General features: G+C 38.6%; 1 protein-coding gene across 2 annotated transcripts; it reads left to right on the forward strand.

The window, feature by feature from the left end:
• The first annotated feature begins 275 nt into the window (after window positions 1–275).
• LOC124220068 (ATP-binding cassette sub-family C member 4-like) lies at window positions 276–12808 on the forward strand. 2 transcript variants are annotated; one of them, XM_046628478.2, is made up of 17 exons: window positions 276–809; window positions 3463–3633; window positions 3892–4002; window positions 5323–5704; window positions 6728–6859; window positions 7132–7323; window positions 7395–7703; window positions 7785–8246; window positions 8336–8641; window positions 8713–8847; window positions 9053–9569; window positions 9968–10198; window positions 10437–10673; window positions 10758–11020; window positions 11100–11545; window positions 12072–12201; window positions 12294–12808. In XM_046628478.2, the coding sequence occupies exons 2-17, from the start codon at window positions 3560–3562 to the stop codon at window positions 12483–12485; spliced, it is 4119 nt and encodes a 1372-aa protein (XP_046484434.1). In that variant the 5' UTR covers window positions 276–809; window positions 3463–3559; the 3' UTR covers window positions 12486–12808. The 2 variants fall into 2 exon arrangements, with proteins under 2 accessions (XP_046484434.1, XP_068992412.1); XM_069136311.1 differs by lacking the exon at window positions 276–809 and adding an exon at window positions 1466–1599.
• Window positions 12809–13398: the final 590 nt, after the last annotated feature.

The raw sequence follows: 13398 nt of genomic DNA on the forward strand, positions 1-13398 counted from the left end.
AGCGTTATGTAAAAAAATTATTTAGTCAAACAGCCGAGTTGAGGATGTATGAAGGGAAACGTGCAAACAAACGTAAGATACGCGTGCTGGTGTCGGGATTCTAAGCCCGAGTTGGATTATCATCGGTTTCGTTCCCGTGAAATGTACTCGCGTATACGTTTGTATACATTAATTATATGTGTGTTGACATGTATTATCTACGCACATGTCTGCCTGACCGCGTGCCGAATATAAAAGTAAACTCTGCACTGCGGAGCACCGTCAGTGGTTTTCGGAGTCTGGAAGACGGCTCATCAACTCTAACCAGCTCGCATAAGCATCAATATCAATGCTGATACGGTGAATAGTTTGAATTTCGTGCGATCCGAGACCGCAGAAAAGTAAAATTTAAGGAATAAAAATCGCTAGGCGAGATTTGGCCAATTGAAAGATAGAAGATAGAAACAATCAATTGCGAAAATTTTTTCGAATCAAACAAAAAAAGAAAGGAATTTATCTTTGCATGAAAGTTAATATATCTTTAACTTGTCCATTTGTTTGTATTGGATCGAATCATTTCACATCACGTATCGTATCGATGTACCCTGATTTCAACTTTATTGGCGTTCAATAGTTCTTAATTATATGATAGTGATTATTAACTACAGTTTAATACATATTCGCGAATTTTTTATTTGTGATCCATATTAATTTTCTCTTATCTTCTCACGATAATTGCGATTGTATTGTATATTAACTGAAGAAAAAAATATATAAGAGAAACGGAACAGTGGAAGAAAGAAGGAAATATCAACAAACTAAAGTTACAGGTAAGTGTTTTTCAAATTTGAAATCATTCGGATTGAAAGATGAAGAAATAAAAATCTTTCGGACAAAGAGTTTGATTCAACATTTATTTTTTTCTGTAACATCCAAGAACGTTTTTCAATTCACGACGGATGAAGATGTTTTCAATTCAGGGAAATCGGAAAGTAAAAAAAGTATGAAAACTAATTCATAACAACGAGTAAATTGAAGGGCTTACTTTTCAATCTAGTCAAGTACAGTTCTAATCTACGTTAATTAGTCCACTTTAAGATGCGTGTTATAACAATGAAGCTGCAGCTGCTGTTTTTTTTTTTCACCATGAAGACTTCCGTTGGTTTAGTTCTATATTTCCCCTATCAATTCATTCGTTGTTTTGAATCAAAATGCCTGTTTTTCATGCAAATTTTCTGCATTAGTGGCAAGGTTTCATAAATGACAAGAAATGATATCACATCAATCATACGTTAATTGTATTTTGCGCTCCTTCCTCAAGATCAGAATGTAGTGTCCCTACTATGCACCGATGTCGCCACAAATGATATCACATCAATCATACGTTAATTATTAAAAAAGTTTTCATTTATTCTACATTCATTGGCGGTGTGTATACAATTGTCCGTTATTGACTCGCAATTTATGGAGTAGGAGAGGTGTGAATATTATTTCATGTTCACCTTGCGTTCGCACTTGTACGCCAAAGACAACGCGTTGAGGTATTCTACATTCTTCTTCCATTGGTTCATCCTTTCGTTCGTCCATTTATCGCCACGTGTAACGATAATCGAAAATCAGGTACAAGAAATTATAAAATTATTAAATACAGAAAGTATAACTATATTAGTATTGCAATTTGAAGGTGTCGTAAAACTAATTACAGTTTTTCAACCTGAGAAATTGTTCAACGAATTAGTGCGTTCCTTCTACTCCCCAACCCTTCCTTGATCTTTATTTACAATTTTACCGTGCAAATTTTATTATCTTCAATATTTTCGAATTTACATTACGTGTCTTACGTTATAAAGTCGTAAGCGCCATCTTACGACCTTTTGTTGTTAAAAAAGGCAAAGGGGCGTATATTTTACTTTTGATCATATAAAACATGAAAATATAATCAGAAACGTTGAAATTTAATAAAATTTGAATTAACAGCCAAAGGTCGTATACTGGTAGATACGACCTTCTGCTACTGATACAACTATAAAAACATATGTCGAGTAATTCCGTAACGTCGTATCGGCAAAAAATAATTTTTTTCACTTTTTTTCTCGGCTCAAGTATAAATTAATCACCTAAAAGAAAAAGATCGTATGTTCTGGTAGATACGACTTTTTGGCTCTGATGAAAATTGAAAAAATTAATTACTTACGGTAATTGCATAAAGGATGAAACCGCCAAAAATTAATATTGTTATTTCTGTCATTCCGATAATTGATGATTTGAATAATCGGCGTTCGGAAAATCGACATCCTGACTGTATAATTTTGTTAGTTTCAATTTTTATGCGTTTCAGTAATCTATAAAGCGTTGATGGAAAAAAAATAAAATAAAATGAATAATCGTCACGACTTTCTGTTTCGATCTTTTTTTTGTCATGTTTACTTATTAATGGAAAAAGGTTGTATCTACCTGCCTAACGCATAACCTTTTGCTTTTATATTTTCAAATGTTTCGTTTCAATTAAATAATACGTTTTGATCATTTTCAGAGAGTATGGTGGAAAAAAAAAAAAAAACTAAACGCGCTTTTGCCACTAAAATTCCATTTTTGTTGGTTATAATCTTGTGCCATCAGACACGTGACATGTCACACTTGTAATATGCACGGTTTTGAATGCGTTTTTTAGGCTGTTCGTAAATAATTATTTTAAAAAACTAATGGCTATGGAATATCTTACAGAATGTACGTGTAATATTTAATCCTCCCCGGCATTTTAATCGTTGCCCTCTCTACATCTTTCATCTTGCTTGAGGTTATATTACACGGACAAGTTATCAAAAAATTATATAATATTTTCAGTCAATACACAACTTCTCGTGACGGACATCGTGTAAGCTGTTAACTCATTTTGCTTGAACTGGAGTTATAAAGATGATTCTGCTCCTCACTTCCCCAGCCTCAAACGAATTCTTATCTCCACGAGAGAATTCGCGCAATATTGTTCAACACGGTAGTTGCGTAACCGAGCTTGCGATGACAATACATATTTGATTTCATTGACAAATCTTGAAAGCACGAGGATTACTTTTATAGTTCTCAATAATTATTATAGTTTAGCAAGTAATTTAATTAACTTAACTGACAACTTCAATAATTCATTAGCTTTCTAAACTCTTGTGTAAAAAAAGGTATTTATTTACACAATTAATTCGATTTTTATATGGTAAAAAATGCTTACGGAAATATTGAGGGAATAAGAAAAACAAAAACATCTATCAAATTAAGAGCCGAAAAGCTGGGGATAAAGAAAAGAGAAATATAGAACGAAAAATAATCGAATACAAAGATTTGATTACTTGTTTTGTGACTTAGCTATGAAGAATTGTGATGTTTTCGAATTTGACAAGCGATTAAAAATAAAAAGTCATAGAGTGAATTCCGAAAATATAGACATCGGACTTTGTGCATTTCCATGATTTGAATTTTTGAATTCCACAGGCGAAAGAGAAGAGAGTGTAGTACATAAATTGGAAATTTTTGCAAGACATTGTTTCGCAAGTGGAAAAAGACCCTGTTCGGTTGAATAATTGTAAATATGGACAGAAGAGAGAAGACAAGCCGCAAAAATCCTAAGGAAACTTCGAACATATTGACTCGGCTGTTTTTTGGGTGAGTTCTGAAGATTCTTATTGCTATGTGTGCATTTTCTTACATTTCTTGCACATCTTTATCACCTATATTTTTACCAATATACGAGAGAACATATAAAATTTGGTTAAGTAAATTTCTGCAATGCAAGTGACAAAGCAAAAACTTTTATGCTATAATAGAATCATGTACAAGTGATAAAAATCAGAAGATTCTATGACTAGTTTTTATTGGTAGGATAAAACTTTATAACACGAAAACAATTCACAATTCTTTCAGATGGATGGTACCAATTTTTTGGAAAGGTACAAAACGAGACTTGGAGGTGACAGATTTATACGATCCTTTGAAATCGGATGAATCCGAAAGCCTCGGGGATCGGCTCGAAAAGTAAGCTCGGAAAATCTTTTTCAAACCATTTTCGTAATTATTCGATTACTGTTTTCCTAATCCGTTTTATTCCTCTTACAAAAAATGAGCGTCCAAGTCTTCAAGACATTGAAACGACAAATGGAATAATATAAGCTCGTGTCAAAAAAATTGCACACGAAATTCTGGAATCAAAGAGCGATAAACTAGGCGAGGGTCCTTTTGTTCAAAATTAAAAACGTGAGGTGAAACACTTTAAATTTCCTACAGCGGATAACTCACAGAGCAGAACGAAAACGATATTAAATATTTGCCAGGGATTATTGAAGAAACTCTAGTTCATTGTTTGCAGAATTTATACGGGTACAATAAGTTGCAAAAATCCTCCTCGTGTTCAGTTCGTGGAGATAATAATGACGGGTACGATTCGGTCCTACATGCATTATGTTTATACTCTATTTATTGTCGAAAAATTAAAAACGCTCGCTTCGTATTGCTGTATTTAAAAGTATCATAGAGATAAGAGAAACGCTCACATTAAACTCGTCATATTATCTCGACAGATTCAAGGCGTTACTTAATAGCGCAATAGTGAGTAACAATTTTCGTATCACTCAACGGTGAGATTGTATTTTTTAATCTCGGTGGAAGAGATGAATTTTTTTCTTCTTCACTTACATCTAAACCGGGAACAAAAATTGGAAACTCACATTTTTCTTTATTTTTTTTCAGATTTGAAAGCTTTACCTCTCTGATTTTTCGTCGTTTCTCTTTCTTTCTCTGGTTTTATTTCACCCCCATCCATTTTTATCGACAATTTTTCTTTTCTTCTTTTCTTTTTTTCTTAAAATTAAATTTCTTGTCAGTCGAGCTTTTCGAAGCACACAAGTGTCGTAAGATTTTTCTATTACAATCTTTTCCTCTCTGTTTTGTTTTATGTTTTGTCCTGTGTCATCACAGTAAGTATAATTCTGTAATTTCGTCATGTGGCACAATCACGTGTAATATATGTATATGCGTTACACGATGAAAATGTGAATGCCAACGAACCGTATAAAGCAACCGCAGACTTACTCACATAATTTCAGATGTGTGTCGAACAGCTGTAGACACACTGATAACCACTTGTGAGCTGCTGCTGAATAATTATTGACAAAGGTGTTGATAAGTAATAAGAGCAAAGACATAAAGATGAAGAACATGACGGAAAGAAATGAGGAATGATCTCGACGACTTTTGGTCACTCGAACGTTTCCTCATTCACAATAATTCTGTGTACAATTTTCGGTTCATCGATGATGATTCATTGGTTTTTAATTCCTATTTTTTTACCTCGAGCAGAGAGTGGAAGAAAGAGCTGATGAAAGTTGAACTGGAGGAGAAATTGGCGAGAAAGAAAGACCCCAACAAGGCGGTGAAGTGTCGCCCAAGCCTTTTTTGGGCAATTGCGAGAGTCTTCTGGGTGCCATACATGCTTCAAGGGTTACTCTTCTTCATACAGTTAATGGGACTTCGCATAATACAGCCTACACTCCAGGGTTGGGTTATTAGATACTTCGACCATAGCGAAGATTCGATAACGAAAGACCAAGTGTTGATATACGCCGCTTGTTTGATCCTTGTCACCCTTGGCGTCGTCTTCATAACTCATCACACAACGCTGGCCACTCAGCAAATCGGGATGCGAGTCAGGGTCGCCTGCTGTTCCATGATATACAGAAAGGTGACGTCAGAATTGATTTCGTAATTTCGATTGTAAGTGAGAAAAAAAAAAAAAAATAAATAAAAACCAGTGTCGGTACGAAGTAAGGAAGATTACCGATATCGGTTTGGAAAACGATGTGTGAATATTTCAAAGCGTTGAAATATTGAGATTTCATTTATTTCATTCAGTCGGAAGATCGGAAATCTGGGAAATCAAAATGTAGGTCCGTGATATGGCAAAAAGATGAAAATCCAAAACCACGTTACAAAATAAGAGTCCAATTGTAGAATTGGAATATGACAGAAAAATCACCATTTCAAATTGTAATAGGAAAGAAGGGTCAAAATTTGGAATAGCAATATGCAGGTAGAAAAGTAAAAATATGTAGAATATCACTGTGACACTACAGTTAAATTGAAGAATTACATCTGTAAAGTATTAGGGTCAAATATAGAATCGCAATACAAGAAAAAAGTGAGAATTAAAGATCGCGTCATAAAACAGGGGACCAATTTTAGAATCGCAACATGACTGAAGGATAACAATACATAGAATCAGGGTGTAAAACAAAAGCTAATTAATTGACGAATCAAATCATAATGTATGAGCGTAAAAATTTAGAATTGTAAAATGATAGAGATCAAAATGTAGACTTGTAATACGGCGAAATGGCTAGAATATAGAATATATAGAATCAGGTTATAAAACAATGACCAAACAGCCCAATTTTTACACAAAATGAGCGGTGAAACGTAGAATTCCTACGTGAAAAAGAAGCAAAAATATATTTTCGTAGTACAACATGATTGCAAATAAGTAAATTTCACAGCGTAGAGCCGCGATATTGTAATTAAGGGGTTTGAAAAAAAAATAAAGTTTCCACTGTATTAAAATAACACAAAAAACGTCAATATCGTCGCCAACTTTCGCCTGCGATGATATTGTTTTGCTGTATCATTATATGATCTACGAAAATGTGTAACATTTTTTGATAATTCTGATGCATGTATATCTGACGACTAACTATTCTTTGTGTTTCAGGTTTTGCACCTCGATCTGGCCGCAGTGAGTAACACGGCTGCTGGTCAAGTGGCAAACTTGATCAGTAACGATGTTGCCCGTTTCGATATGGTCCTTATGTTTCTTCACTACATTTGGATCATGCCAGTACAGGTAATAACAGATTTATGTTGAATTCTATGTTCTTGGCAGTTAAATAAATAATTAATCATTCTGAGGAGGGCCCCTACTCGGGCCGAAACGTTAACGAAATTTTACGTAATGCACTTACTAACCGCTCGCCAATATTTACCACTTCATCATCAACCAGGTCAAGAATTCCAATCCTTCACAAATAATAAATTTCGCTTACCTGTGCTGATCTTTTTTATTCTTTTGTACTGTAAAATTGGTGCTCTACATTTGGCCCGTTCTCGTGATTCCAGGTCATTCTGATAGGGTACGTGATGTGGCAGTCAGTTGGACCAGCTGCCTTGGTCGGAATCGGCACAATGATGATGCAGACGATACCGATTCAAGGGTACTTGAGTAATCTCAGCGCCAAGTTCAGATCCAAGATCGCGGTGAAGACGGACGACCGAGTGCAGCTAATGAGTGAGCTCATTTCCGGTATCCAGGTAACAATCGGTTCATTCTAAGAGATTGAATTAGGAGGAAGAATTCCACTTACGACCTTCTTCACATCCAGGTGGTCAAGATGTACTCGTGGGAAAAACCGTTCGAACTGTTAGTGTCGAAGGTTCGAGCCCTCGAGATAAAGCTGATCGCCTACACGTCGTACCTCAGAGGATTTTACCTAAGCATAATGGTTTTCTCGGAAAGAGTGACACTCTACTTGACCCTGATCACCTTTGTACTGATGGGAAATTATCTCACCGCTGACGTGACCTTCGTGCTGGCCACCCTGTTTAACGTTCTCCAATTGACCTGTGCAATCGCTTTCCCTCAGGCCATAATCCAGGCCGGTGAGACGGCGGTGTCGTTGAACAGATTGACGGTAAGAATTTACATCCACTCCCCATGGTTACCATTTTGATGCGAACTTTTTTTGTCCAACCAATCCGGTTCTATTTCTCAGGATTTCCTATTGCTGGACGAAGTGAAATCCATGGAAAAATCCAATCATTATGCGTTTGACCACGCTGCCAGTCTTCAGCTCTCTGAAAAGCCGATTAAGAAGGTTCCGCAGCTTGATCAAGGAGTTAGCATCGAGCTGGTGAACGTCTCTGCAAACTGGGTGTACGGACAACTACCGCCAACGTTGTGCCAAGTATCGATGGAAGTTAAAAGCAAGTCACTGACAGTCCTCGTCGGCTCCGTCGGTTCGGGGAAATCATCTCTTCTGCATCTCATTCTCGGCGAGTTGCCCGTCGGTGCTGGAAGCCTGTCACTGTATTGCGGTGAGGGCAGCACGAGGACCAGGGTTGCCAACAAGGAAATCCGGATCTCGTACACCAGTCAGGATCCTTGGCTGTTCTCGGCGTCCATAAGGGACAACATTTTGCTTGGTCAGCCGTACGATGAGACAAGGTACCAGGAGGTGGGTTCAAATCATTTAAAATCAGTCAGCACGTTGAGCTTTCAATCGCTCAGCAAACCCACAATGAATTTTGGGCGACACTTTTCAAGGTCACCAGGGTCTGTGCTCTGCTAAAGGACTTCGAGCAGTTACCTCAAGGCGACCTGAGCTTCGTCGGAGAACGAGGCGCGTCTTTGTCCGGAGGACAAAGAGCTCGGGTTAATCTGGCCAGAGCCGTTTACAGGGACGCTGATCTGTACCTACTCGATGATCCACTCAGTGCAGTCGATGCTCGAGTAGGTCGTCACTTGTTCGAGGAATGTATTAATGGATTTCTGAAGGAGAAAACCAGGCTCCTCGTCACTCATCAACTTCAATATCTTAATCAGGCGGACAAAGTCGTCCTTCTTAATCAAGTGCGTTGAAACAAGTTTTTGCATATGATACGAGACTCGGGAGGTATCAGTCAAACACTGTTTTGTTTCAGGGCAATATCAAAGGTCAGGGCTCGTACGAAGATCTGTCCAAATCTGATTTCCACATTTTGGAATCGGAGGATTCGGAAGAACATGAGGAAGTCGATGTTATCGAAGAAAGCAAGGAGAAAAGTGTAGAGTTCGAGGTCGGTATATTCAGCAATCAGGAAATCAATTCACTCTACGAAGATCTTTTGAATTCTCCGCGTTAGTATCTAAAATTCTCTCTGATTCTCGTAACAAATGTTGGATTCAGCAAAATTTTCTCGAGTCTTCCGAAAGACGATCTCCAATCTGCTCAGTCCGCTTCAAAAGTAGAGCAGTAACGATAAGTGTCGATTCCGGTTTCAGGACAAGTCAGTGACAGTGGCGAGCAACGGTGAACAGGAATTGAGTCCTGCGAGGAATGAAGAAGACGCTACGAGAGATGTGAGTGAGGAGGAAGTGGCAAAGGGAAGCATGTCGAGTAAGGTCTACTGGGGCTACTTTTTGGCGGGTGGAAATATATGCACGCTAGGGTTAATGACATTAGCATTCATCATCGGTCAAGTGGCGGCGAACGGAAGCGACTACTGGGTCACGATTTGGACGAATCAAAACACCTTGTTGAAACAGAAGAATGAGGAAGAAAATTCAACCGGCCACTTCGCTACCATTGATTCCGTTTGGTTCGACGAATATGGACTGTTTAAAAGAGACATCGCGATATATATCTACACCGGGTGCATCGTCGGATCCATATTGGTACTCACTCTTCGCAGCATGATGTTCGTCACGGTCTGCATGAACGCTAGTCGCAATATTCACAACTCTATGTTCGCTAATCTGCTCAGGGCTACCATGCGATTTTTTAACACGAATCCGTCTGGTACGTAACACATTTTGTACTAAAAATGCGGATGATGGCAATCGAAAATATTTGGTGACCAGTACATCAAGCAATTACAACCTATTCATAAACCTTTGCAACAGTCCGTATCCAAGAAAACAATTTATGTCAACACTTCTGAGGTCAAGAAAATATTATTCAATTTCGTAACAGTTTCAAATTACTTTCCTTTTCTTCGTCAAACTCTTCACGTAAAAATTACGAAGTTCTCTTCATCTGGCCAATAAAATTTTCCCCACGATGAATCTGTGTTTGAATTTTGTCCTATCAATTTTCTTTTGCGTTTCTAACTCCTTTCGACACTGACCTGACCGCTTCGATAATTTCAGTCAAATAATAAAATTACAAATGACAGAGTGTTGTTTGATTGTTTGTAGGACGGATTCTGAATCGATTTTCTAAGGACGTAGGAGCCATGGACGAGCTACTGCCGAAGGCGATGCTGGAAGCAATTCAGATATTCACTGTCATGCTGGGAATACTGGTAATGGTTGCAATTGTCAATCAGTGGATGCTTATCCCGACTGCTATCGTGGGTACCATCTTCTACACTATCAGAATTTACTATCTTAAGACTGCGCAGGACATCAAACGACTCGAAGGAATAAGTAAGTTACGTTGTTGTTAACCAATTTCCATTACGCTAGAGGTGTTGAGGATGAGAGACATACTTTCGTTTGCAAAAATTGACGCTCCTTTGCAGTAACAACACTTTAAGAGATTAGGAGATTAATGACTTGTGTATTTGATGAACATGAATCAGACTAATAATCGTCATAGTTTCGTTTAGAAATAATCCTTTTTGATGTCCTTTCTCAAACTAACTTGCATGCTTGACTATTTCAGCGAAAAGTCCCGTTTTCTCGCACGTCAGTTCCACCTTGGATGGCCTGACCACAATAAGAAGCCGAGGTGCTTTGGTAGAAGAGATGCTGAGAAAAGAATTCGACAGCTATCAAGACACGCATACCGGTGCTTGGTACCTGACCATAGCCGCTGCGACGGCATTCGGGTTCCTCCTCGACCTATTTTCGTGCATTTTTATCACCTGCGTTTGTTATTCGTTTATCCTGATGGATGATGGTTGGTTGCTTTTGTTGTTCAGATAATGAACAAAATCATGAAATGAATTGTGAGCTTCAAATTTCGCGATTCTTATCCATGCAGGAACCATTATGGGCGGATCCGTCGGCCTGGCCATTTCGCAATCTCTTATACTGACCGGAATGGTTCAATACGGAGTGAGGCAGAGCGCCGAAGTAATCTCGCAGATGACGTCAGTGGAGCGGGTTTTACAGTACACAAAACTTCCCCAGGAGGGACCTTTTACCACTGAGAAGCCTCCGCCGGACACTTGGCCTGAGAAGGGTGCCTTAGTGTTCAAGGACGTATCCATGAAGTACGCGAAGAACAAGCCACCAGTGTTGAAAGTGAGTTTATCGGGACCATTGGGTTCATCGAAGCACCGAATCGTGAGATGATGACCATGTCTCGATTATTCTTCCATAGAACCTGAACGTGGATGTAAAGCCTGGCTGGAAGATCGGCATAGTGGGAAGAACCGGTGCTGGAAAATCATCGCTCATTTCAGCTTTGTTTTGTCTGACTGGAGACGGACTTGAGGGCGAGATCGTTTTGGACGGGATCGACACGAAGACTGTTGGGTTACACGAGCTGCGTCCCCGGATCTCGATCATCCCCCAGGAGCCGATTCTATTCTCCGCCACACTCCGGTACAACTTGGATCCGTTTGAGCAGTACTCGGATGCCCAGCTTTGGGACAGTCTCCGTGAAGTTGAACTCGGCAACGCCGTTCCATCGCTCGACTTCCGCGTAGCTGGGGGTGGAGCCAACTTCAGTGTTGGTCAACGTCAGTTGATTTGTCTCGCTAGAGCCATACTGAGGAATAATCGGCTGCTTGTTCTTGATGAAGCTACTGCCAACGTTGACCGTAGGTTAGTATGAACAGTGTTTCAGGCTCGTTTTCAATATCTTCTTATCTCCGATGCAGTCACTTCATGGTTCAATGTTTATGTCCGGCGTACGCATCCAGGGCACTAGACACCCGAATTACTCAAAGTCAAGCGATGTTAATTGATATTTATGGACTCGAATTCATATTAAGTCGCTTAGAGTTAATTGAAGGTATCCGAACTAAATTTGTGTTTACGGAAGTCATGACATCATTCGAAGTAACTTAAAGTTATTTAAATTCAATTGAAGCCTTTCAGTATCAATTCAAGTTATTTGACATAATTTGGTGTACTTTGAATTTATGAAGGATCACGAAATAACTAAATTTTTCAAACTTATTTCCGTTCATGTAGTCTCCTAACTCATCGTCGTTTGGAACATTTTGAAATCATGAAGTCTTGAAGTAATGTGCACACCTGATGGTGGATACCTGACTGCCTAACCCCTAGGTTTCAATGTGGGGTTCCTTTAAGACGGTGAGCTCAAAATGCACTTTTCAATTTTCAGCACCGACGCTTTGATCCAGACCACTATCAGGAAAAGATTTGCCAACTGCACGGTTTTGACAATAGCCCATCGCCTGAACACGATCATGGACAGTGATCGAGTATTGGTCATGGCAGGAGGCAATATCATGGTTTGTAACTTCTTTAAATCAGTTATTCAATTTTGTCGAACTTGAGTGTTGAATAACTAATGTATCTTTTTGATTCTACTACGCAAACACAGGAGTTTGGTCACCCTCATTTGTTACTGCAAAATCCAAACGGTCACTTCTCGCGAATGCTTCAACAAACTGGAAAAGCGATGGCTGAAAAACTGTCAAGGATTGCCGAGAGTGCTTTTCAGCTCAGCTCCGAATCTAGGGAAGAATCAAATGACAGCACAGTTATCAGAAGTGAAGAGATGACCAATTTATAGCGAAATTAAGCAAAATAGTCTAAATTGTCGTGAATTTTAGTAACCTGCATACACGTATGCTTGTAAGCATGTAATGATCATTATTTTTGTCATTTTTAATTAATTAATTTTCATTACGAGTTTGTGATTATGATGTGTAATATTGTTTCATCATGTAGTTACTTGTATTCGTTTTTTCATTTTTCACTATTCATTGTTACCTAACAACAACAGTCAGAAAACAAGAACATATCATTATGTCGAGCAATCATGCATAGGTATTTTTAAAATTGTTAACACCCGTCCTGACACCTTATTTAAATAAATATATAGTACATAATTAAGCTATGATCAGTTGTCCAATATGAGATTTGTCACTTGAATAGGTCTGAAAGAAAATTTTCATTATCAATAACTTGGTCAAGATTCAGAACAATGTGATTGGTAGAAAAAATCAGCTCGATAGTCAAATTTGCGTAACATTGATTATGTGATTCGAAATAACCTACAGGTTACTTCATTAATATTATAACGTAGACTTTTAGAACGGCTCGTCACAACGGCAAAGGACTGGAGAATCTCCCGGAAAACGAGTCCCTCGCGGTGTACTCCAAGCGAACTCGATAAAAAATAGGTAATAACTACTGGTAACTAGTTTCTTTTTTTTGCATATTCTATAATTTCGGCGCGAGCAAACGAGGTACCAAGTCGACAACGATCCCGACTATCGAGAGACCAACATCTACCGATGAACTCATCGAACAACTATCTGATGTGACCATCCCAATTGGTGCTTAGAAATCACCTATGCTAGCCTCCACCGTTTACCTGAACTTCTGGTACCGCTCCAACTGCCGGCATTTAAGAAAATTCTCCCGACATCCAAGTGACCACTCTCCATAAGGAGCCAATCACCCGCTCTCCCGGATGCCGC

This window comes from Neodiprion pinetum, chromosome 5 (genome assembly GCF_021155775.2).
Source record: "Neodiprion pinetum isolate iyNeoPine1 chromosome 5, iyNeoPine1.2, whole genome shotgun sequence".
Lineage (NCBI taxonomy): Eukaryota > Metazoa > Arthropoda > Insecta > Hymenoptera > Diprionidae > Neodiprion > Neodiprion pinetum.